The 25,947-nt window shown below is 40.8% G+C and overlaps 2 protein-coding genes across 2 annotated transcripts in view; one reads left to right on the top strand and one right to left on the bottom strand.

Annotated features, from left to right (window-relative positions):
• dctn1b (dynactin 1b) overlaps window positions 1-7,081 on the top strand; it is a 37,969-nt gene extending 30,888 nt beyond the window's left edge. The window contains exons 13-26 of the mRNA XM_053335272.1: window positions 59-219; window positions 459-627; window positions 1,368-1,436; window positions 1,755-1,967; window positions 2,054-2,215; window positions 2,702-2,833; window positions 2,947-3,075; window positions 3,563-3,705; window positions 3,825-3,991; window positions 5,043-5,170; window positions 5,314-5,500; window positions 5,706-5,779; window positions 6,654-6,743; window positions 6,940-7,081. Of these exons, the coding sequence (XP_053191247.1) occupies window positions 59-219; window positions 459-627; window positions 1,368-1,436; window positions 1,755-1,967; window positions 2,054-2,215; window positions 2,702-2,833; window positions 2,947-3,075; window positions 3,563-3,705; window positions 3,825-3,991; window positions 5,043-5,170; window positions 5,314-5,500; window positions 5,706-5,779; window positions 6,654-6,743; window positions 6,940-7,077 (1,962 nt within the window). The 3' untranslated portion in view covers window positions 7,078-7,081. The remainder of the gene's footprint in view (window positions 1-58; window positions 220-458; window positions 628-1,367; window positions 1,437-1,754; window positions 1,968-2,053; window positions 2,216-2,701; window positions 2,834-2,946; window positions 3,076-3,562; window positions 3,706-3,824; window positions 3,992-5,042; window positions 5,171-5,313; window positions 5,501-5,705; window positions 5,780-6,653; window positions 6,744-6,939) is intronic.
• Window positions 7,082-10,114: 3,033 nt separating this feature from the next.
• On the bottom strand, window positions 10,115-25,921 carry alms1 (ALMS1 centrosome and basal body associated protein). The gene is made up of 18 exons (XM_053336255.1): window positions 25,862-25,921; window positions 24,570-24,738; window positions 24,153-24,273; window positions 22,159-24,052; window positions 21,813-21,972; window positions 20,187-21,365; window positions 19,753-19,868; window positions 17,508-18,600; window positions 16,401-16,514; window positions 15,702-15,857; window positions 13,914-14,872; window positions 13,344-13,458; window positions 12,838-13,053; window positions 12,491-12,753; window positions 11,451-11,616; window positions 11,198-11,255; window positions 10,473-10,572; window positions 10,115-10,198 (listed from the first exon to the last, which is right to left on the bottom strand). Exons 1-18 carry the CDS (start codon window positions 25,874-25,876, stop codon window positions 10,154-10,156), a joined length of 6,939 nt encoding a protein of 2,312 aa, XP_053192230.1. The 5' UTR covers window positions 25,877-25,921; the 3' UTR covers window positions 10,115-10,153.
• Between the last annotated feature and the right edge of the window lie 26 nt (window positions 25,922-25,947).

The raw sequence follows: 25,947 nt of genomic DNA, 5'->3' as shown, positions 1-25,947 counted from the left end.
TTCTATTCCATTCTGTCTCTTCTTATGTATTTAAACCTGTTCATGTGTGTTTCTTCAGGCCGAGCTGATCAGCAAACAGGCTCAGGAGAAGTTTGACCTGAATGAGAACTGCGTGGAGAGAACGGGGCTGAAGGGAGCCATCGGGGAGCAGCTGAGCTTCGCCGGCGGCCTCGTCTACTCGCTGAGTCTCCTGCAGGCCACGCTCCACAAATACGAGCAGTATGTGTCACAGTAATAATCTTAAATCAAAGATGTACAGCAGGGGAGAGAGTCAGAGTGTAGAAAAATGGAGTGATGTGTAAAGATAAAGAAAGAAAGAAGTCAGTTTTGTTCACTTTTAAAGTTGCAAGACGTTTATTTAAGTTAATTATAATAATCCAAGACATTTCTCCTCACATAAATCATGTTAAAGGTTAGTGTACGGACTCATATAAGTCTCATGTGTGTGTGTGTGTCAGGGCTCTGGCTCAGTGCAGCGTGGACGTCTATAAGAAGATCGGCGCTCTGTATCCGGAGATGAGCGTCCACGAACGTTCGCTGGATTTCCTCATCGACCTGCTGCACAAAGACCAGCTGGACGAGACCGTCAACGTGGAGCCGCTCACCAAGGCCATCAAATACTATCAGGTACACACACACACACACACACACACACACACACATATATATGTTTATAGCTACAGCTTATAAAGTGTGTTTATTCACAAAAATAATAGGAGTTACAGCATCATGAGCATCTGCTGTTCTGTCTTTGCTCCACATCTTCTTTTAAAAATCGAAATATTTTCAAATAGCAGACACTCTGTAGTAATTTTAACCAAAATGACGAAGTTTGATAGTTTATTTAAAAAAAAAAAAAAGGCATAAACTTTTGTTTTTTACTCAAACATCTAGACACCAAAAAATGAAAACATACCAATAACCAAGAGTTTGATAGTTTCTTCATTCATTCTTTCATTTAAACGTTGGATGCATAATCACTTTGCAAGAGTTGCTTCTTTTTATGCTAAAAGAATCAGTTGACTTTCACTCTTCAGGTGTATTCATCATAATAAAATGTGACTGAATCAGGAAAAATTGTTATTTATCAGATTGACAAGTCTGTTTAAAAGAAAAGTCATTAACTTTTAATTCATATCAAGCTAAATGTTGGGCCTAACTTACTCTATGATGTTGTATCTTTTGAGATATATACTCGCAATGTTGCAATAAATCCTTCATGAAGGTTAAAAGTTTGAAGTTCATTTTCGAGGTTGTAGTTAATAATAAATAAACTGGCAACTGAGTGAAAGTATTACACATAACTGAAAGTGAGTTCATATCGAGGTCATCACTGTTATTTCACCTTGTCTGTTTGTCTGTTTCAGCATCTGTACAGCATCCACCTGGCAGACCAGAACGAGGAATGCACCATGCAGCTGGCCGACCACATCAGAGTGAGTACAAACACACGATCAAACACCACATGTCTGAATTCCAGACTTCTTTTTTTTTGCGATCAAATATTTTATTGAAACAGAATTCACAACCAGAAAAAGACAGAAACAGAAATGAGTATTAAAATTAAACCAATAACCGGATTAAATAAAATAAATAATCATAATGCCAATTATTACAGACAGTAGTTGCAATGAGCTACATATATAAGTCCAAAAAAAAATACAATGAATAATATAACTGAATTGCAGACTTTAAATATTGTGACTATTCAGCTGCTTCCTCCGCTAACCGTCCTCTGCTGCGTTCATGTTCAGTTCACTCAGAGTGCGTTGGACTGCATGGCGGTGGAGGTGGGCCGTCTGCGGGCGTTCCTGCACGCCGGTCAGGAGAAGGCGGACCTGGCCGTGCTGCTGAAGGATCTGGAGACTTCCTGCAGCGACATCCGTCAGTTCTGCAAGAAGATCCGTCGCAGAATGCCGGGAACCGACGCTCCAGGCATCCCGTCAGCGCTCAGCTTCGGACAGCCGGTAACACACAGCGACTGATTCATACATTATATAAAGACCTTAATGATTTTCTGTGATAACATTGATATTCAAACTTTGCCCCGCAGGTGTCTGACACACTGTCAGACTGCAGGAAACACCTGACCTGGGTGGTGGCGGTGCTGCAGGAAGTGGCGGCCGCCGGAGCTCAGATGATGTCACCTCTCGGAGAACAGGAGGGGCTGGCGGCTGTCAAACTGGAGGATGTGGCGTTCAAGGCAGGAGAACAGGTACGTTAAAACTTCTCTCTACTCTCTCTAACATGTTATATTAATGCATTTTACTGCTCTAATGTTGTTGTTACTGCTCCTCAGTTGTTTGTCTTATTAAGTATTGATGAGGAGCATTAAGATTTATCTTCAGGCCCACCATTTTTTGTAGTAATGACATATAATTGTTTAATTTTTTCAGTATCGAGACACATGATGGGAAAGTGTGTGGCTGTGTAAAACTTCATATCTAATTTTTTGAAATGTAATAGTATAAGCAAAATGTTCTCTCTTAATTCGTTTAGTAGAAGAACTTAAATGTGTAAAAATATTCTGATATATTGAAGTGCTGTAAACTGAAAAAAAATAATGGACAGGAGAGAGGAAGTGAAGTATTTGGTGATCAGTTTGGGTAAAAAGTTGTCAGAGTGTAAGAAATGAAGTCAGAAAGTGTTCAGATAAACATCCACAGAACATTATTAACAGATTTAATCTTTGGTATCTCAGATTTATGGACTCCAGGGTGCAAACCCCTACGAGTATCTGCGACAGTCCTGTTGCATCGTCATAACAACCATGAACAAGATGGCCACCGCCATGCAGGAGGGCGAGTACGACTCAGAGAGGCCTCAGAGCCAGGTGAGTCAGTGAGAGTATCAGCTGTGTAGGAATCACTGCTCGACTTCTCACCTCACGTCATGGTTTTAGTTGAGTTGTTTTATTAATGCTGAATATTTGTTTGTTTGAATCAGAACCCGCCACCTGTGGAGGTGCGGGCGGCGGCTCTTCGGGCAGAAATCACAGACGCAGAAGGTTTGGGTATGAAGCTGGAGGACAGAGAGACGGTCATCAAAGAGCTGAAGAAGTCTCTCAAGATTAAGGTAGAAAAACACATAATAAAAACCAATAAACACAGAACTGCTGAGTCATTTATCAGGATTAATTCAATATCAGCAGATAAACTGATGTAAGAATACATAATGGATTTTTAAAATCTAAAAAGTCTAAATTAAAAAGTGTGATTGAAGACATCCAGCATTTGACCCAAGACTGACACAACAATATTTAAAACCATAATAACCAAATGAATATTCTCATTTTCAGTTAATCTGTCTCTATTTTTGTTGATTAGTCGATTATCTGTTGGATCTATAAATCATCAGAAAGCAACGAAAAATAATCTAAATATCCTGAAGCACGAGATGATATCATCCAATGCCATAACACCCCAAATATTAATCTTACACTCATTTATAAATCAGGAAAAGCAACAAATCCTCACATTTAAGAACCCTGAAATATCAAATGTTGGGCATTGTTGCTTAAAAATGACTTTTTTTGACTGAAACCTGATTTGTATGTTTTCAGGGAGAAGAGTTGAGCGAAGCGAACGTCCGCCTCAGTCTGCTGGAGAAGAAGCTCGACAGTTCATCCAAAGACGCTGATGAACGTGTGGAGAAGATCCAGACACAGCTGGACGAGGCTCAGACGCTGCTGAAGAAGAAAGAGAAGTACGAACGAGCTCAGACGGAAAGAGAAACAGCTGTTAGACTTGTTCTTAGTCGGGTTTTTGTGTGTGTGTGTGTGATGATGATGATGATGATGATGATGATGATGTCGTCCTCTGCAGGGAGTTCGAGGAGACGATGGACGCTCTGCAGGCCGACATCGACCAGCTGGAGTCGGAGAAGGCGGAGCTGAAGCAGAGAATCAACAGCCAATCAAAGATGACCATCGACGGGCTGAGAGGAAACGGCCCGTCAGGAATCGCTTCCATAGTTACGGGAGTGGCAGGAGGTGAGTGACGGAAACCTACGTTAACCAATAAGAGATTAAACACTAAAGAAGCCTCACAGCGACACGAGCATGCAGCTAAACGTCAGATATAATCATCAGAAGTATTTTTAAACACTAGTCGACCCTCCTGTTGCTCCTGTCGTCTGATTGATGGTTTAATTCCTCTTCTGACAAACATCGACCTCTTCATCCTCACTGACTGTTTCCTCTTTAATCTCTCTCACTTCTTCTTTACCTGCAGAGGAACAAAAAGGTATCTACCTGCTTCTACTGACCATGATCCTGCATGCTCTGAATAATTAACAGTGAAAATGAAACGTGCATGCATCACTTTGAGATTTAACCATTAAGAATGAAAAGCTTTTATTTGTATATTATATCTATTCATCATGTGATGGATATAATGTGTCGGGTGTGTGTGTATTATCTTCTTTAATGCATTCATCAAACATTAATATCTACGTTAATTACAAGCTTCTTATTTTTTTTAAAGCCTTAATCACATTTGTAGACATTAGTATCAATTTATTTAGTTTAACACTAAGTTCTTTGCATGGATCTTATCTAATATATAATATTTTGACTGTATTATATATTAATACTTATATTAATATCATTGCATAGGTGACTGTACAATGGCAATAATCTTTGCATGGATCTTAATAATATATAACAATATTTTGACTGTATTGAGTGATAATTATAGTCCATTTATATATTAATACTTATATTTTTTTGTGTTTTTATCTGTAACGCACTGTAAGTTGCGGCACTCCCAAATTACACTGTATAGGTGACTGTACAATGGCAATAAAGGCTGTCTTATCTTATGAAAGGAGAAGAAAAAACTGAACAACAACTTCATCACTTATCAATTATTCTAAAAGTCTGCATGCTCTTTTTTTTTTTTTTAATTAAAGTTAAACATGGCTGCTGTAAATCATTATTTTTGCTTCAAACTGAGAATATAAACAGTATAATATAAGTTTGGGCTCAGTCAGCTGTTGATAACTCGTACCTCTCTCCTCTCCTCTCCGTCTCACCCTCACAGCGAACATGATGTCCACTGTGGGTTCAGGTTCGGGCGTCCAGGTGATCGACTCTCCGCTGCTGACTCAGCAGATCGAAGCACAGCGACTCTGCATCAAACACCTGAAGAACGATAACAACAGGCTGAAGGTACGAAACATCTGGCTCATTTTACACATCTGTGAGGAGGAGAAGCTGCTGGCTCTGTTTCCATATTGTGTATTATTAATTATTGCATTTTGAGGTTTTTATAAACGAGTTATTACTTAATATCGTCTTCTCTAACGTCTCAGGCTGAGAAGATGCGCTCCCAGCTGGCGTCTCTGCCTCCTCTCCACGTCACCAAACTTCCCTCCAAAGATGGAGGCCGTCCTGAGGTGACCTCCAGCGCTCTCTACCGTAAGACGGACCAGCTGCTGGAGACTCTGCTGCAGATGAGCGCCAACGTGAAGGTGGTCGACATCACAGGGAAGTCTCCAGGTATGTGAGCGTACGTTACCGTAACAGCTGCTAAAAGGGGTTCAATACATGCAGTGAGACTTTTTAATCACTTCTTTAAGCTGCTAATTTATGAGAAGCTGCCATCATTGTTCTGGTTTATGAAGACAGACAGATAATAGAGAACCATCTTTTCTAACACGTGCAGCTCGTTGTGTGAACAGATTTGTTTTTGTTTGTTTTGCAGTGACGCCCAGCGCTCAGCTACTGGAGCAGACGGCTAGATTACAGTCTCTGAACGACACTCTGGACAGACTCAAGGTACACACACACACAAGGCTGTGTTTCCGACTGTGGATTTTATAGTTTCAGGTTGCTTTTCTCTCTAAGCATCGTCCTCTAACTGTCCAGCTGTCAAAACTTAAATATAAGACGATCTGAGATGATTAAAAATGTCAAGAAACAAAGAAACTTAAGCATCGTGATCGCTCTACAGACTGTTTTGCCCTGAGCTTCGTCTCTCAGGCAGCTGTTCTATCTTATTACTGGAGGCTGTTCGGTCTGAAAAACAAAGACTAGTCAGAGATAAAGTAGAACATATTTTACCTTCTCTGCATGTTTTTGGGGTAATAATGAGTTTTGTGTTTTTTTTTTTAAATCTGTATTTTATTACCAGTTAATATTTCCTCCAAAAAGACAGCTATATTCAGCATCAATGTCTTCTGTCTTCTTTGTAGTAAAAATGCAGTACTATACTACTAGCTATAGTACAGTATTACAAGTTATATTCTGTCATTAAGGATGCCCTTTTAAAAGACATCAGTGTATTAAATTATAAAAATAGATTGATATAGTTTGTCATTCAGATTATACACCATACAGCACATCGGTTGCAATGGCAAAATATTTTTTTGAAGTGCTGAATATTAAAAATACTAAAATGGGAAGTAAAATAACACTATGTATAAATGTCTTAATGATTCATACAAACCTCTACTGAACATTGAACACACTTGAACTCCTGCATGCTACAAGGTTTTCACAAATCAACTTAAAATCTACACAAATGATGAAAATAGTTCAAACAGTAAAATATTGTAGAATCTCACTTTTTTATTGTACAAAACACCGTCACCACTGAGTCCAGTTTAATACCCCATCTCACCTCTCTTCTGTTCATCTTCCCGTCTCTCAGGGTGAAGTAGCGGAGCACGTCGTCAACCACCAACCTGGAGCTCGAGTCTCGTCCGACTTCGCCACGTTTCCTTCGACTTCGTTTGTAAAGGTACAGTAAGAGCGCCGCAGAGGACGCACTCACTCACTCATTCATTCATAGCTCCTCACTCACAGGATTTTTCAGTCAACACTTTAAATGATCCACCATGTTTGAGTCTTCAGTCAGTCGATGTGTGCTACAAACATCTCTTAGCAGATCTAATATCACACAATATAATAATAATAATGATAATGTTTCTTTCTAGGCGAAGGAGGAGAAGCAGGGCGACACGGTGCTGGTGGGTCGGGTCATGGTGCCGTGTTCCCGCGGTCAGGAGCAGGTCCACCGCCTCGTCCTGTCCCAGTTACAGCTGCAGAGAGTTCACAGTCTGCTGCGGACCTGAACCTGAACCTGAACCTGAACCTCACCTCACACCTGCCCTGAGATCCTGCCTGCTGCACCAACACAACGAACACCCCCCTCCCCCAAACTCCCTAAATCATAAATCAGCTTGACCGCTCGGTTTCCGCTCCAGAGCCAAACGAGTCCAGCCAGGAGAAACTCTGAACTTTAAGTTAATGACATCACAGACTTCAAGTTCACTTTGAATTTTGGATAAGTAGGTCGAGTCATTAGTGATGTTGGGATGTTCGGCTAGCAGCAAACTACTCAACACAGTAGCTTTCAAACTTTTTAAAGCAAACGCATCAGTATCAGAGAGGTGTTGCGCTGGTTTTGGATCTTTAATCTGCCACGATATTTAAAACCAGAGCTGTGGACTCGGTTTAAAACTGATCTGCTTTAACAGTTAAGACTTTTTTTTTTAAAGTATATTTTTTGGGGCTTTTTTTTTGCCTTTAATGGACAGACAAGTAGAAAGAGACAGGAAACTGGTGGCAGAGAGGGGGGAATGACACGCAGGATAGGACCACTCGGTGCGGGATTGGAATCGGGGTCGCCTGCAGTGAGGACTGTAGCCTCAACACATGGGGCGGGTGCTCTACCCACTGAGCTAAACACCGCCCCAGTTCAGACTTATTAAAGAAAAAGCAGTTTCGGGGGTCAGATATCATCATTTTGACTTCATCAAATCAATCAATCTTTATTTGTAAAGCGCCGAATCACAACAAAGTCATCTCAAGGTACTTTACACATAGAGCAGGTCTAAACCGAAATCTTCAAATACTTAAAGGTCCAGTTTCTCAGACAGAGATTAAGACTAGTCCTAAATAATATCCATTGAGAAACAACTCCAGTCTTGGACTAGAGTTAATCCCTGTCCAGAAAATCGGCCCAAAATAATTTAAATGTTCTATACAGTTGCTTCATACTGATCGAGAGTTCATTTCCTCATCACTACTTGTCTGTTAGGACTCTGGATGAGGACTACAGTTATTAAATTATGAACATTTTAAAGCAAGGCCAGTAAAGCCAAGAGACATACGTATTAGATTACCACCAATATCACATTTATCTGCTTTCTCCTTCATGTAAAATCTAATCTCAGTGACTCGAGTCGAGTGGAAACCTGATTCTTCTTCTCGGGTTTCAAATCTAATTTAAATTGACCTGATTTGAGAGGTGATTTCAGACTGAGAGGATATATCATGACTAATATCTGCTGAATTTAAATCTCTAAATGCTGGTCGTTTCAGTGTTTCTCAGCCTCCTCTCTTTTGGCTCTGGTGTTGGAACCTGCACAGCGTGGTTTGTCAGTGAACGCAGCATATTTTAGGCCAAAATCGCTGGATGTTGCTGTACGTCTCTACTGTATGTTTCAACTTTGTAAAAACGCACTACCGTTAAACGCTACACAGCGACAGTGAAGGTTCATGACTGTGGTGTTATTTAAAAAAAAACAAAAAAATCAGGTGTCACTGTTGTGTGCTCCATTTTTATATGTTTTAAAAAAAGAGAGAGAGAAGAGGGAGAGAGAGAGAGAGAAAAGGATTATAAAAGGTTTTAAAGAAGAAGATATGTCCATTATTTCCAGTAGAGGGCATTTTACTGTGTGTTTGATCAAAGAGACGTTTTGCACATATAATAAGTTTTGAGTGACGAGGTCGTAAGAAGAAACCACAGAGGAGAACAAATCCGCTATAAAATCACTCAAGTTGGATGTAAGTTTATCGCTGCGATGACGTCTTGACTGATGAAGGTCATGTGACTATGACACCGCAGCAGTAAAGTTACATACAAGCTAAAAATTGAGGATTTTAAGGATTTGGGTTTTTTTTGTTACCTCTGTAGTTTTGGGCTGCATGGAGTAAAGAATAGTTAAATTAACCTAACCAGGGATTTTTATTTTTCATGTTTATTTAAAAACCTGACTTCACTTTCTTTTTTTTTTTAGTCAGATAAAAGAATTCTATGTTTTAAATTATTTAGTATTTATTACACTCGTCGTCGGTGTCAATTCCAGTCAGTTGTTACTACGTCTACTTTTACACACGACACACACACTGGGTTGTTTTGGGGCAATTTTTTTTTCCTGAATTACAACAAAACGAATAATCCAGAAACACCTGTATTACCTGTGTTACCTGTGTTACCTGGGTTACGTTGAGACTCTTGTCGCTGTAGACTTTAAACTTTTTGTCCGAGCCTTAAACCTGCAGAGAGCCTTGTGGTAAAGATTGATCACCTGCCTTATTTTTATTGGTTCAGATCAAAACCTCATTTAAAAAAAAAAAAAAAAAAGAGAAAAAAAGAAAAAAGCAAAACTACATCTTTGCCAAAGAATCTTCGTTCTTCTTCACCACGTTTGCCATGGCTGATTTAAAAATAAACAAAAAGGCTATTTAGTTTTAATTAATCCATGCTAATTATTATTTTTATTTATTTGTTAGTATATTTATGTTTCCATACAACAGAGGTAGGACGTTTTTATTTTCTAATGATTTAATGAATGGGCATAGTGCATCTACATAACATCACATATTATATAATACTTAAAGAGGGAAACATGCAGATCACCTCATTTCTTATTTATTCACTGTTGATGTTTGGGAGAGCGCTCTCACAACGAGCCGCTGATGTACTGAATCTGCAGCTTGTCTTATAACTCGTCTTACCTTTTCCTCGTGTGGCTTCCTGCTCTTGCACAACTGATAACAGATCAATAAAGACATTAAAGCCAGCAGATCTTTGTCCCCCGCCTTCTCTGCCTTCAATCACACAAACACACAAATGTTAAAGAGAAATATGAAAATATGGAGAAACTGTTTATTTTTTTTAAACATGAAATATAAAAACACATTTTGTCCCACTGGTTTGTAAAAAGTAGAAAAAGTCCAAAAATACCAAATATTAATTTTATGGATAAAATTCTACTTTTCTACATAATCTTTAAAATGACTTAAAAAAAAACTTTGTCACATATAAATAAAAGCTCATTTTTGTTAAAGAAGGTAGTTTTAAAAGAAGAAGAAGAAGAAGACATTCACATCATTGATTTTTATCTACAGTAAAAAGTTTGATCACTGCCAGACTGTTCTTCTGCCGAGGACGCGGTTTGTGATTCTCTGAAAGACAGAAAACAAAACTTTCATTTAATTCATAGATAATAATAAATGTAATAATAATGATAATAATAATAATGATGATGATGATCTTTGACACACTGTGTAAACTGTAGTAAGAGTCATAAGAAAGAAAAATGTAAGGAATTTAGTATTCTCATTGATGCTTTTTAATATATCTGAATTTGAGCTTAAAACTAATTGTATTTATTATTTAGTGAGACTGTCTCGTTAAATTTAAAATCATCTTTGTGTGAATCAGTCGTCGTTTTATTACCTTGTTGTAAAGTTGAGCGTTCAGCCGGTTCGTTTGATACTCTGCTTTTCTTCTTTGCTCCTCTTTCCTCATCTGCACCTCTGGAAGACTCTCGTAGATCCTGAAAGAGAGACGAAATGTTTGAGGAAGGTAAAATTTAAAATATGGCCGAGATCATTCAACAACATCTGTGTCACTTAACTATTAATAATGGATTTTAAAACATCTGAGTGATCAAAAAAAAATCTACAACTTTACTACATACAGATACTTTTGGTTTTATGAATATCAGATTTCTGCCTCCTCAATATAAAAATGAGTGAATATCGATATTACTGTCAATATTACGTGTCAAGAATAATAATATTAGAATTTAATATTTAGAGCTGCAACAATTAGCCAATTAATCAATTAGTCGATGGACAGAAAAAATTTAATTCAGCAACTATTTTGATAATCGAAAAACTTTTGTTATCATTTCTTTAAGCAAAAATTACAAATGTGCTGATTTCAACTTGTCAGATGAGATGATTTGATGTTTTTCTTTCTCATATTTGACCGTAAACTGAATATCTCTGGGTTCTTAGTTGTTGATTGGACAAAACCTAATTTTTCACTATTTTCTAACATTTTATGGAGCACATTACTTATCAAAAAAATAATCAACAGATTAATTAATAATTAAAATAATCACTAGATGTAGTTCTGCAAATATTATCAGAAAAAGAGAAAAATGAAAATCTTACAGTTTGGATCTCTGGATCATCTCCTTCCTGGGAACAGCCCTCCTGAGCAGAGCCGTGCCTGAAAGAAGAAAATAGTCATGAAACAACTTTTACTCCTCTTCAGAGTTTTTCATTAATGAGCAACAGTATCAGCAGCACCAAGTCTAACACTGTGAGCTCTATAAAATCAAACCCTTGAAGATGAAGACGATGTGACAGTCGATGTGTGTGAACATTAAAACCTGCAGAACGTTTCTCTGCTGGTGTTTAGTACCTGCAGGCTTCTGGAGCCTCTCGTGGCCCCGAGGCCAGTTAAAGAGCCCGTCTCTCTCTCTGCTGTAGACGGTCTGCAGCCGTCTCTCCTCCACCTGCAGACTCAAGAGCTCCATCCTATGCAAAGACCGGGAGATGAACTCTGGACGATACATCTTCAGAGCATCCTGCAGGATTCAGGAAACAGTAAATTACTTTTCTTAAACCACAAAAGGAAATTATAATAGAGCTGCAACTAATCATTATTTTCAATGTTGATTATTTGCTTGATTAACTGAGAAGTTGTTTAGTTTAAGTGTCAGAAAGCTGCGAAAATGTTGATAACCGTTTCCCAAAGGTCAAGATTCAAGATTCAAGATGCTTTATTTGTCAGTCATCATGTCAGCCATGTGAGTGAGATATAGTACTCAGGTCTCAGATACTAAAATAAATTAAATCTAATTTAAAAACAAGCTAAAACAGGCTAAAACATCATATACAAATAAAACATAGTTAAAGTGACTGGTAGTTAAAAGTGCATCACAGACGGGTAGTATGAAGTGCATTTATCGAGGCAGAGTCCGAACAAAAAATGCACTTTATACTACCCGTCTGTGATGCACTTTAAACCAGCCTGAAAAGTTTTATTTTATCCCGAATAAGAGTTTACAATCCAAAGAGATTCAGTTTAATGTCACAGAGGACTAACTACATCAAAGGTAACATTTAATAGTTTTAACAAAGCTATTTGTTTTCTGCCAATCAGCTAATCTATAAATCAACTAATCACTGCAGCTCTAGACATTTTAAAAAGGTCATCATTTATTTGTCATATGAATGTAAAGTTCAAGTCTTAAGTCAGAATAGATGTTCAATATTTACTGAATCTTGTAAGCATGTGAACAATTATAGATCTTTTAAATAAAAAGGACTGTTTCTTAAAAATGTAGTTCCCTCCCACAAAACACCAGAGTCATCACTTCTTAACACACATATTTTATAAAAGTGACAATAAAAATGCCCATTTGAAAGTCCTGTTCTACAAATGTACTACAAACCGACCTGTAGAGTGACGTGTCTGAGACCGGAGGACGTTCCTTTGGATGCAGGATCTGGATCAGATTCATCCTGATGTGTAAAAGCAGGCGGTCCGTTTCTGTCCTCGTGGATCTGTCTCTGTCGGAGCGGCTCTCTCCACGGATAGGTTCTCCTGTACGGCTCGAACCAGGCCGTACCCCGCCTCCAAGCCAGCTCCTCTTCCTCCGGCCGGTTCTCCTTCCTCGCGTCTGCTCTCAGATTATCAGCGGAGATGAACCACGAAACTCCTGAAAGAGACCGAGAAGGGTTACTCACAGCAGCTGAATCCATCTATTAATTTGAATAACAACATCATTTATAGCGTGACGTACCTTCAGGGTAAACTTTTGATGGAGTCTTTTTACTCTTCGATTGCTTTTGTGAGCCTGGAGTCTTGGATTGGCTCCTCTGCCCTCGTCTTCCTCTCTCTGTGCTGGATGGTGGAGATGAGATCTGTCTGAGAGCTCTGGCGTCACCGGGCGACGGAAACGTGGTTCCAACATCTCTGGTGTGTCGTCGAGTCCCGTTACTGACGATCTCCAGATCACCTGAGAGAAAAGAGAGCAACAGATTAAAGAATTAGAGCCTTATTTTGCCATCATTGTGAAATAAACCTCAAAGTGAGCGAGAAAGGATTGATTACAGTTTTGGTAACTTTAGGTCGGCAACATAAACGGACCCTTTCTCATCCTTTCATGAGTAATACTGACATAGATTAACATTAACATTTGATATTAATATAAATAATACTAATCCTAAACTAACATTAATTCATCCTGTTATCAATGTCAGAAAGAGTTTACACACATAATCTGAGTAAATCATCTGTGTTACTGACCCGCCTGGATGCCTTTGCTGACCAGTTTAATCGTCCTCTTGCCTGTTAGACCTCTAGAGGGGCCGTGGTGGGAGGAAGGGGTGTAAGTGCTGGTTGACGACGAATCTGCAGCGACCTGCCGACCAACGCAATGACATAACAAGTTAGAAACGTTTCAATACGATATAATGAAAAGTTTGTTCTCCTATCGTTCATTAGGTGCTGAACAAAGACAAGACTCCTGTGTGTTTCTGGCAGATTTCTACTCTTCATAATAAAAGAGTTTTTAATGATCTTCAGGTTTTTCTTTGGTGATATTTAGCAGATTATGTTTGGTAGATTTTCCAGCTTCATATCACACTGGTAAAAACATAGAGGCTTCATTTTTTGGGATAATCTCATCAAGTTTTTCTTAAAGTAGGAAGTGCTGATCATGGAAAGAAAAAAGGGAATGTATTGATGAATTTCAGTGTTGTTTTTTTTTAAAAGAACAGAATTACAAACACTATCCAGGTTTTCTAATTTCTCAATGTGTGATTAAACTCTATAAACTTGAGAAAGGAAATGAGATCAACATGCAGATGTACGTACTGTAGATTCATCAGTGCCGTTGGTCTCTGTCAGTGTGATGACGTGAGCCGGACTCTTGTCTCTCCCTCTCCGCTGCTCCCTCTCTTCTTTCTGCTTGTTGATGGTGCTGTACAGTTTACTGAGGCTGGAGCTCGTCTTCAGGTGTTGGACTCTGTCGGCTCCGAAGGCTCGGATTAGCCGGGCCGTGTCCACGGTGGACATGGAGCCGGACGCGGTGGACAAAGACTCAGACTCGTCTCTGAGGTGCTGACTCTGGGAGGATTTGTCGGAGGTGTTGGAGGTGAGGGAGGCGTAGCTGTCTTCCTCTGCAGGTTCAGAAGTTTCGTCAACCTGCCCCCGCTGAGTCCAGACCTGATGAGGAACACTTCTACTGGTTTTTCTCTCCCTTTCTCTGTCATCACCACGTCTGTCCCTCCTAACCTCTCCAACATCGTGCCTCCTTTCTTTCCTTGTCAGCGCAGCCTCCTCTTCTCTCCATTCCTGCTGTTGCTCCTCCGTCTGCAGCTCGGACATGTTGGCGCCCCTGGTGCTGTGAATGAGACGGGACAGACGCTCCAACCTCTCCAGCAGCGATGATTCTCTGTCACTGGTCGGACGAGACTCTTCCACGCTCCACCGCTCACAGAAAGTTTGCCACAGCTGGTCCAGATTGCTGAGGCTCTGCTGTCGGAGGTCAGCGTCTCTCCTTTCCTGATCTCGCTCTGCTCTGGTTTGGAGAACAGACCTTTGATGATCTGACCTGTGGTGGCTCACCCTGCTACGGTCCATCTCCACATGAACATCCTGAAATGTCTCTCTGATCCTCTCTGGTTGATTATAAGTAAGGAACTGGACCGGACTGGTTCCCCGGTCTATCTTGGTGCTGGACGTTACTCGGTTGCTGGATGAAGGCACTCTGGTGAAGGCGACGGATGCCTGAGGAGACGGCTTTGGAGCTGGAGTTGTTTGTGAGCTTCCATCTGTGGTGAGGAGAGAGACATAACGATGAAGATCAAGCTCGTGATAGTGTTTTAATCTTAGTGTCAACAAATCCAAAAAAAAAGACCAAAACCAACAATGAATCTCTAAATACTTTGACACTCCTACTGTGGCGCTCTCAGCTCATCCATTCTTACCTCACAGCTCACAAATATATATTTCCTTTTTTAAAAGAGGCTCAGAAATGTACTTAAGAAAATTGACCCATAGAAAAAGTGTTTTAATGGTTTTAATATTTAATATTTTAAAGGCTAAACAACAGCTGGACAGTTTATGTTAAACAGGAGTAAAAGGAGCATTCAGTTGTGATCTGCTGCATTACTAGCAGTAGCTAGTATTTCCAGCAGCAGGACGTGTACTACTGTGAATGGGATCGACTCTAAATAAACTAAAGGTACATCAGAGTTTGGATATGCAGAAAATACTTTCTAAGTATTTTGTAACATGATATCACATCTTTGGTTTTTGTATTTTCATGGAGTTTGTTGATTTTTGTTATTGTTTTTTTCATTCTCTTATGTTGTTTTGAAGTTTTTTTTGGCTTGATTTGAAAGAAAAGAAAAAAAGGGGTAAGACTATAAAAGTTCTTTACTTCATCTTACACCCTTTCAAACATTAAATGGTTAATTATTTTGTTGTTGATTTAAAATAAATTTTGTTGTCATTTCTATTTTGTTACATTTCGCTGCCTATAGGCTATATTTTATTTTACCTTTAACACTGTATTCTGATGCAATAAATTTGATGTCACAGCCAAATAAAGTAAATAACAAGTGTAGTACATACAGTCAGTCAGTAAGTTCAGCTCACCTCTGTGTGCGCGTTCTTGCATTTTGAACGTGGTCGTTTTCAGCCTCTTGCTGTAGATGCCCTCTGTGTGTCTGATGGTGACTCCGCGGTCCAGACCCGGGTCTTGGTGTCCGAGGACCTCACTGCTGAAGCTCGGAGGCACAGCGTCGTCTGAGCCTGGTGAAGAGTCAACAATGTCTCGTTACCTCATGATGAGTTACACCCAAAATATCTGATATAACAGATGATTAATGCTGCTGGAAAAGTGACCAGAAATCCTTCATTTTTAAAGAGAGAGGAGCAGAAAATGTTCAGAGACTTGGATTGTAAAGGTCCCCTCTCTCTGCCTCTCTGCCGGGCCCCAGCTCTGCCTTTGTCTCACTCTGCCCCTGAACATGAATAATTAATGCTCCGCCTGCCTGGTGTACGTTACAAAAGGACCAGCTGCTACCCAAGCAGGCACAGGGGACATGGAAGTGGAGCCTCCTCTTTCATCCAAGACTGAAATTACTATCCTGTTCTCTCAATATATTAAATTACTTAATTCCTAATTTGCTGAACTACTTATTTTACGATTTGCTGTGTTGAAGTTGAGCCAGTTGAGCAACTTTTACACATATTTTTTGAAAAGAAAACACACAAGCTTTCCACAAGTCATTCAAGATCACTAAAATAAAATAAAAGATCATGGTGATAGACTGGTGTGAGATTTAAATGTACCTGTGTGTGTGCTCTCCATGGTGGTGCCAGTAGAGGAGACGTCAGCTTCTGTCTGAGGGACGTAGAAGAGCTCCTCACTGCCACGAGGTTTATACGGCAACAGGACGGGTACGGCTGTATGAGGAGCAGCGAGAGGCCACATTAAATCATCTTCAACTGACACAGAAACATAATAAAAATAACTTTGATTATATTTTTTAAGATGTTATTTTGATAAGGAGCGTGTCAGAATTCGAAGCTCAACTTTTAAAGATATTTTACAGAAGAAAATCTAATTATTTTTCCAAAGACTTTCACACTATTAATTGTTTTTATTTTCATCAAAGATTTTTATTGAGCTGTTTGGTTCATTAACAAATTTAATCAGAACAAAATAAACTGCAGATTGTTTTCTAATTTCATTCTGCAAGGCAATCAGGATTTATCAAAGACGATCAAATAGAGTTTGTTTCTTAAAGCAAACAGAAAAGATGATGAGACAGAAAAGACTATTTCTGAGATGAAGTTAGATCGTTTTGATTCGGACGAGCCAAGGATAAATAAAAAGGATTAATTCTAGCTTTTGTTTTTAATCACAACTGAAACTATTATTTGATTGACAGGAAGCTAATGGTCAACAATTTTAATAATCCATTAACAGTTTCATTTAGCAAGAAAACATGCTGAAGATTCAGTAGTTACAGCTTCTCACTTTCTGTCTCTCTGTTTTAAATAAGTGTAAGTTTATTATCTTTGGACTTTTGGACTACTGATCGGCCAGGATGAGTACCGGTAGTTTGAAGAGGACACGCTCTCTCTGGGGATTTGTGATTGACATGTTTTCCCAATTTCTGCTATTATATAGACTAAAGAAACACAGTTTTCTCTTTAATTACAGACCTATTTCTAATCACTAACCCGCTGCCACACCCACTACTTGATCCAACCCTCGTCATTTCATCTGGGAAACAAATGCTATTAAACACAAGTAGGAACGCATGAAATATAATTATCATTTGATGTTTTACAATACTCTGATGATCTGTTTACACTAAATTAGGAGTATGAATTCTTAAAATAATAGTATACTCTCACATTATATTTAAGTATTTATCATTATAAACCTACCTGGTGTTTCAGTGGTTAAGGATCTTGATGACCCTTCCTCTGTGTGTGGCGCTGTAGAGGACTGTGTGGATGTGGAGGTCATCGTCCTTCCATGAGACGCAGCAGGTTTGTACAGCGTGGAAGTGTCGGCTCTTTCAGGCTGCCGTCGTCCTGTCAGCTCTCTGCTCTGGTTCCACTCGAGCGGACTGCATGATCCAACGCCTTCGTCCGGACTGCTGTTAGCTGGGGAGGAGTGTCTGAGAGGGACGAACACGTTCTGCTGCGGCCTCGGAGCAGCGTTAGTGTGATTGAAGCGCACAGTAGTATCCACGCTGTGATCAGTAGATTTAGGTGAAAGAGTGAGATGAACATGAGAGATGTGACCTGTTCTTGTTTGGGATTCAGTGCTAGTCGAGACTGTAGCGTGTTTAGCTCCGACACCAGAAAGAGAGCTGTCCTGGATGGATAACTCATCATCCTGCTTGAAATATTGTGAGTTATCATCTCTGGAAGTCTCATCCTCTCTATCTAAACCCTGCGAGGGTGGCAGAGGTTCTTCATGCTGGCCTCCTACAGCGTCTTGTCTCCTCTGATTCTCCAGTGCTGACAGTGAGGTCAGGTTTTGTTTTCGGGTGTAGAGACTACTGCTTGGTTCAAACACTGAAGCTGTCTTATCTGCTTCATTCAGAGTGGAGGTTAACTTCCTGTCTGCAGGTTGTCTCACTGTTTCTGTGGAGAGCTCGTTCAGATGGAGAGGCTCTGGGGCCGGACTGAGAGTAGATACAGGGGACATGGAGGAAGAAGGGGAGGTGGAGCGCCTGCAGCTGGCAATGGTGATGGATGTGAGAGACTGAGCGTTTGTCCGTGGGAGAGTTACACCTTCTCTAGCAGCAATCTCTCGTATACGAGTCTCCAGATCTGTGGGAAGGGAGTTTTGAAGCTGAACGCTGGGGTCAGGGGGGATCGTGCCAAGATGGTGCAGCAGCTGGGATGCCTGGTTTTTAGCATTTCTGAGGGTGGTAAATGTGTCTGCAGCTCGGGGCAGCAGCTCCTGCGCCCTCAAGCCTCCAACACTGGACGCTGCACTGCTCTCCGTGTCTGTGCTGCCTTGGCTCTGGAAGGAAAAGCAAAATAAAAAAAAACATCTGTGTTAAACAGTGACACCAGATGAAATCATTATAATGTCTGAGTCTCCCAGGTCAGGATTATCTAAGTATGGTTGAATCAAGGGCAGCTGGACTTGGTTGTAGATACTTGAAGGCATTTTGCTGCTCAAACACAAAAAAAGCAGTATAGTGTATGCAGTCCAGTGCAGTGAGGAAGGCACTGACTCATATATCTGTGAAACTAAACAATCATTAAAGAAACACACGGCTCAGCAGAGGAAGGCCAACTCCTCAGGTCAAGACTCAGCAGTTTAACTACACCTAGAAAAGATGAGCAACGTGCTTTTGAGGACAAGAGCATAAATGTTTTAGATAAGGGAGGACAAAATGGTTTGAAAGGGGATTGAATGAGACTATCTACATCAAAGTAGAGACACCATTATTTATCTTTTGTAAAATTGTGCTAACTTCCACTTCAATATTTGCTGATTTTATTATGTTTGATGTACTATTGTTATTTTGTGTCTCTTGTAAGGTGGGTTTTGTCTATTATTTGTGGAAGTTTTCATTGTTTATTGTATTTCATATGTGTTTGCTGCCGGCTGTACCACAATTTGCCCCTCTGGGATAATACAGCTGACCTGGATAACAACCTCACAGAAATTAAAAACCCGGGACTCCCGACCAGTCAGTTAGAATTGAAGTAGCTCCTTGGATGAGAGGCAAACTGTCTTCAAGTATCTATAAAGAAGTCCAGTTGCCATCAATTCACCCCTCCATAGTTTACATTATCCTGTGAATTAATTCACCCAACACAAAGATGCTAAGAAAATCTTTTTTGCACTCCAAACTTAAACTGAACTCATAACTGGAAACTGTTTTAATCAGGTTTTTACAAAATGTCCAACATGCATCTAATGACACATCAAGCCTGCAACACACCAGTTACCTTCAGCACCAGACCTGCACTGTCCAGAGATTGGAGGCGAACATCAAAATCATAAGAAGAAAAACTTTAATATTTACATGATTTAAAAGTGTGTCAAAAGTAAACATTTGTAAGTGTTTATACCCTCAATTTACAAAACTTAATAAATGAAGTATATAGCTCCAAATAAAGCTTTTATAATTGTAACTGAATGGTGTGTGACGTGTGATACCTTCATCGGGTGTTTTAACAGCAGATCTCGTTTGATCTCCTCAATCCGCTTCCTGTCTTCTTTGTCCAGCTCCAGAGGCTCACACTGCTGTCCTGATATCTTCAGTTTAATCCATTCTGCAACATAACAGAAAACAGACTTTCACACTGGTGCAGAAGAGCCACTGAGTGAGCTGAGATAGAGCAGGTCTAAGCGACAGAAGCTAAGGACGGCAGTGCTGTGCAGAACCATGTATGCACATGCTTATCTTGATAGGATTGTGTTTGAGGAATGAGGCTGACTCAGTTTATCTTTGTATATTTTGGGGAAAACATGACTACAAATGAACTATAAGGAAGTGAATTCTGCTACAAAAGTGGTTTAAAAACTAATGTTAATTGTTTTTTAATCAATCAAAACTTTCAAAAGTTTTTAAAGCATTTGAACCCTCTTACCTCTGGCTCTGCTCTCCTCTTGGTCAGTGAGACTGGGTGTGCTGGAAACCATGGTGGCTGGAGATTCACTCTGCAGTAACTTGGCCACTCTGACAGCCAGCGAGCTCTCGCTGCTCCCATCGCTAATCACTCCCTGATCAGTGTCTTCCTCGTGGACGGGTGAGGAGGAGCTACTCTCTACAGCACCACCCTGTGTGGCCTGTTGTTCCTCCTCTGGTGTGCTAGCTGTGTCTGAAGGAGTAGGAGTAGAGGAGGACTGCTGCTGTGTGCTCCCAGCTGTTGAGGTGTTGATCACTGGCGGCTGCTGCTGTGGAGCTGCGTTGTCAGGAGGAGCAGCACTGCAGCCCTCAGGCTCTGCACGCCGTGCTGATTTGGCGAGAAGGAGGGACAATCCTGCACCTCCACCTCCACTGCTGCTGGTTTGTGGGGTTACGTATGATCCAGGTGCAGTAATTAGAGTCTTTGTGGATAGATAACCTGGTTGCCCTGATGGTTTCATACTCTCTTGACCAATAGAGCGTTCTCTTGGTTTCTCTGAGGTTAGCATGGAGTCAGATGAGGATCTGGCCCAAAGCAGGGGGGACTGAGTTCTGAGCTCTCCAGCAGTAGATGAGGAGGAGGTGAACGAGGAGTCCTGGAGTCTGCCAGACTGCTTCCTCAGTGAGAGGAATATGTCGTCATCAGAGAGCAGACGAGGTACCGCGGGGATTGAGGAGGCTCCCGAAGATCTTGCAGACATAACGTTCTCTGCCTGAGAGAGAAGTTTACGGATCTCCCGCAAGGTCGTGGTGCCAACGAAAGAATCCTCTGCGCTTTGCTCCATGCCACGGCTTGCTCTGAGGTCTCTATCCACGCACCGAGCCTTGGTAGCTAACGACAAGTCCGAGTCAAACCTGTCTCCCAGCTGGACGGTAGTCTGGCTGCTGGTTAAGCCGCTGTCCCTCTGCTGTAGCTGACTGGTTTGAAGTGTGGCGGAAACAGAGTCTTCATCAGACTGAGAGCAGGGTGCCGGTCTGCGGTTGCTCTGACCAGCTGCTGTATCAGATGACAGAGAGGTCCTGGTCTTCTCTGGAACAGATGCAGCTGGACCAAGACTGTCCATGCTGAACGGTATAGATATACTCGACTCCGCTGACAGAACGCTGCACCTGGAAAACTCTCCTTTATGGGGACTACCAGCTGAAAATACAACAAATCAGTACGTCAGTTTGAGTTTCTGCTTTATTGTGGGTAATAAAGGATGTTTAGTAATTATCAAGAGTTGATTCCTACATATTAATCTGGAATATTGCGCTTGTAATGAAATATATAAATTAAAAAACATATTTGGCACACACTTTTTGTTAAAAACCCACCAAATTTTACATCAAAACATTGTTTATTTTTTAATCTGAATAGTAAAATAAATAGTAGATAACATGAGGAATTATACTACTTACTTACTACTTACATATGGCTTTTGAACATATGGTGAACTTTAGATAACCTCTTTAAATGTCAGGCTCTTGGGCTGGATGATGAAAACAGATCTACAGTGGAAATTAGCCCTTTTTTCACCTAAATAAGCTCTATACTGAATTATCAGTTCTTTCTCCTGTTTTGAAGGTTGGTTTTATGATTATTTACCGTCAGACGGTTGAGTGCTCTTGGTTGGGGTTCCACTTGATCCTTTAATCGTACAGAGATCAGTAGGAGAGAATTCAGGCTCTCTGATGGGCCCTCTGGGCACAAATGGAGTCAAGATTGTTGAGGGTGACTGGTCAATACCAAGATTATGAAGATACAACTGAAAGAATGAGAAATGAACACCGGATCAGAATAGAGAATAAAAGTCTCAGTACATCAACAAAATTGTGCATGTTTAATAAATCAACTGTTTCCAGATTGCTAACTCCTTAAGCAGCTATAATAAATCTTCAATTCCTAAAACTTATTTTAAAGAAATTGTATACTTGTCAGTTTCTTTTATTACCGGTATTCGTTCTTCAATGTTCAGCTCTCGAGGCCGGGGCAGAGGTGGTGGTGTCGACATTTTTGAGGTCCAGTAAGGGACGTAATTATCGACCTCTAAGCTGACAACAGAAGAAGCTCCGATGGACGTCCCCAGTTTAACTCCACTGTTGTAGCTATCTAGGGAACTCGAGGGCAACAAATCTGTATCAAAAGAAACGTCACTGAACTGGCCGAGGTTGACGAGAGGCGCAGGTTGAACTGTGGCACTCGGCTGCTGACGGCCGTCGTCTTGAGTCTGACTCTCCTTTTCTTTTCCTGCGGCCCTCTCAGTGTGTTGATGTTTCTGAGCTGACATGACAACCGTACTGATAGAGGAGTGTGACTGTGATCTGCCAAAGGGGGAAGCAGAGGGTTGTGTTGCAGACCCGTTGTTATCCCTGTCACTGGGGGCACTGCCAACTGCCTCCCCTCGTCTTGGTGAAGAGCAGCCAGACTGAACCGTGGAGGAATTCTGTGTTACACTTGGGTTGGCAGCACTCGCGCCAGGAGGCTGATGTGAACTTCTTACCTGCTGAGTCAGGATGTGATTGAGGGTGTCGGATACTGCATCGTAAGCTTTCTTTTTAGGAGAGGCGCCAGAAAATCCTTGCAGAGCCAAGCTATCAAACAGCGACGTCTTGCCTGAACTCTGATTTTCCCTCCAAGCGTCTACTTTCTGCATATAATTGAGACTCGGGAGAGAGTGGACTTTTGCAGAGGTTGGTTCACTTTGACACTGATCTGCTGTGTCAGGGCGAGAGGCAGCAGGCACAGGAGGAGCTGGCTCTGAAGAGATCCCTGTTCCTGATTGATATGAGCTCTCTTTGTTAGAATCTATAGCAGAAAGTTGCCCTAATGTAGCTTTGACACTGGATTTGGAAGGTGCTTTAAAAACCCCTGGAGTGGACTGGGACTGTGGAAGGAACCCCAGATAGGACCCATCGATCCCTGTTTGGTTGCCTGACGACCACAGGTTGTGAACTCTATGACCCCGTTCTACACCTGTGGAAAACGCTCCTGTCCATGGTACACCACCCAGATTTGTTCTAGTCACACTTTGCTTGCCCTCTGAGGTATCCTCCGTGGGATACGGTGTGAGAGGTTCACCAGGTGTTGGTGCAGCACTTTTCGGTGGTTGCCTTTTAAATTGAGCTTCATGGCTATTTCCTCTCTCTGTCTCCGAGAGCAGCTCTCTACGTAACTCTTCACTACTGTTGTCAGGTTGAGTGCTGCGGGAGCCCATGGTGATATTACTGACCTCACATGATAGTGTTCGTGATTGATCAAGTTTTTGTGTTTGCTGCTGAGGAAGAGAAGCTTCGCCTGGAGGACCTTCTCTAGTAACGTTGTAGTGTTCAGTGCTTGTTTTGGTAACTTTGGTGCTTTTAGACTCTCTGCCAAAAGAGGCACCTCTTTTTACAGAGGTCTCAGAGGTGGAGGATAAAGCGCTGCTGCTGCCGCTCGGCATGCCGATGTCTCTCTGAAGGATGTCCAGAAGATGCTGGGCAGGGACGTTCTTACTCAGAAAGAATGTGTCATCTTCAGGCGCCTCTTCCGCTAGCTTGTTTGGACGGTCAGATGGTGTCTCCGAAGTTGTCTCTTTGCTACCTGCATTATCTCTGAACAGTGTCCCCTGCCCTTCATTAACAGTGTTACTCTGTGGGGAGCGAACCATTTCTCCTCGTCTGCCATTGTCGTGTGGTGACAAACTGTTTTGGGACAGAGAGCTGACACTACCAGCTCCTTCATCAGATAGGATGGTTGTTTGGGCCAAAGGGTGCTGGGACAATGAGCCATGATCAGAGGCCTGAGTGGTGCAATCCTGGGGCAGAAAGTGAAACCTCTCTGATGCCATGGAAATGTCAGGGTATGCCCTTAAAAAAGCACATTAAAAATTGAAACTCTAAACATTTGAAATTGTAGAAATATATATTCACAGAGCTGATAATTGACTTTTATCTGATTTTTTCCTACCTTAAAGGAGAAAAGTCCATGTCACTTTGTTGGAATAAAGAATATTCAGTTGAACTGTGGTCCGCTCCGTAGTTTGTAGGCAGGAGGCAGAGAGCTGGAGATAAGTTGCTGTCCTGAAAGTCTAATCATACAAAAAAGGTTGAATTATATCCAGATATTATAAGCAGACTTTTAACTAAGAACTCAAGTACAGATCCTTTAAATTTAAACCATTACTGCCTTCAACATCCTATATCCTATGAAATCCAATGTGATGAATTATCAAAACTGTGACTTTCCATACCTAAAAAATATGTATTTGATATTGCTGAACCATGATTTCTAATGACACACCTTCTTGTGCAACATCTAATCATATTCAACATTTTAAAGAACAAATGAAAGGGTGAAAGTCAGCGTTTTATTAAACGTTCATACCTAGCTGCAAAGAGTTTCCTGCTGGCTTCTGAAGCTCCCAGCCGATTGCTGTCATCCTAGACTGGCTATGGTTCTGGTCCTGACTTTGAGCTCCCAGCTGGTTTACGGGTCGGGCAGCAGACTCACTCATATCTTCATCTGCTGGCAAATGATGAGACGCCACCCGCTCCTTTGAAAAAAAACACCAAATAAGGTAACACACTGTTACTGAGGGAAACAAACAACAACTCTATGGTGGTTCACAGTTTGCATTTGCAACTCTGGAGCCCTTTTTATTATGGTAAACGTTAAATAATTGAAAATATCTTGCACCTCCAATCTTTCAATCAAACACACGCTGTTCTCACTTATTTTTGCTCGCCATTCATAATCAAGTCTTCTGATCTTCCTGTTGATGTCAAACTTGAGATAACTAACTTGCAACATGATTCAGATTTTAATGACACATTTTTATCAGTATTTCTTACCAGGGTAACCCCAAACTGACAGCACTGTCTGCAAAATTTGTGTACATTTAGGACGATTTATCTAATCTTTCTTAAGGCATCTCAGACCATTGATCTGATTTGTGAATATATGGTTTATTATTAAAAAAAAGTCATCATATATTTTATGTGTTATTTATAGGTTATCATGCAGTGGATTTTAATGGACTAGCCCACATGAGATCAAATATGGCTTTATGTGGCCCTTAAATGAGTTTGACACCACTCATCTAGCCTATAAGGTGCTCTGTGAGTGAGTGAAGGCTAGCAGACCTCTTGGACAGCTGTCAAATGCAGCTAAAGGGGTAATTCACTTACATTTGACCCACCTTTATAGCAGTGTTTAAGTTACTTTTCCACGAAGGAGTTAAGCTGCATTACCTACACATTAAGACACTAATGCTATAACGATATCACCCTTTAAATAGGAGAAACATATTGATACATAAAAAAAGTTGGCAATGTGCAACAAGTTAGTGTGAGTTTAGCGAGATGGTGACTTTAGTATTGTGTATAATCTGCACAATACTAACATAAAATAGCAAATCGGTACCGGTCTCATGACCTATATATCGCCTCTGACCAATACCTGGAGTTTAAAGGGAGTAGCTTTAACCATTTGTTAGTCAGTCGATAAATTAGCCAGTTAATAACATGGCTTAGCAGTTAGCATGTAGCTAGCAGCTGACTGTGGCTGTGTGAACTTTGAACCACGTTTATTTGGTTTTAAAATGACGTGAAACAAACATGTTGCAAAAAGACTTATTTTAACAGCAGGATAAAGTCACTATTAGCTCCATAAAATACCTCTGAGTGGTCCATGTTGTTGTTGTCTGTCCGCCAGCAGCTCGTATCCAAGGACCGTTGCTAGGAGATGTAGGAGAGGAGAAACC

Source organism: Scomber japonicus, chromosome 16, assembly GCF_027409825.1.
Source record: "Scomber japonicus isolate fScoJap1 chromosome 16, fScoJap1.pri, whole genome shotgun sequence".
In the NCBI taxonomy this organism is placed as follows: domain Eukaryota; kingdom Metazoa; phylum Chordata; class Actinopteri; order Scombriformes; family Scombridae; genus Scomber; species Scomber japonicus.
Note: the sequence above shows the minus strand (reverse complement) of the source record. Positions and strands in the feature narration are given on the sequence as shown.

What these genes read in the sequence shown, in the direction of transcription:
- alms1 (XM_053336255.1), bottom strand. An exon ending in AGGAAACTCTTTGCAGCTAG is followed by an intron (nt 24,274 to 24,569) that starts GTATGAACGTTT and finishes TTGTATGATTAG; the next exon opens with ACTTTCAGGACAGCAACTTA. An exon ending in CAGCAAAGGCATCCAGGCGG is followed by an intron (nt 13,054 to 13,343) that starts GTCAGTAACACA and finishes CTTTTCTCTCAG; the next exon opens with GTGATCTGGAGATCGTCAGT.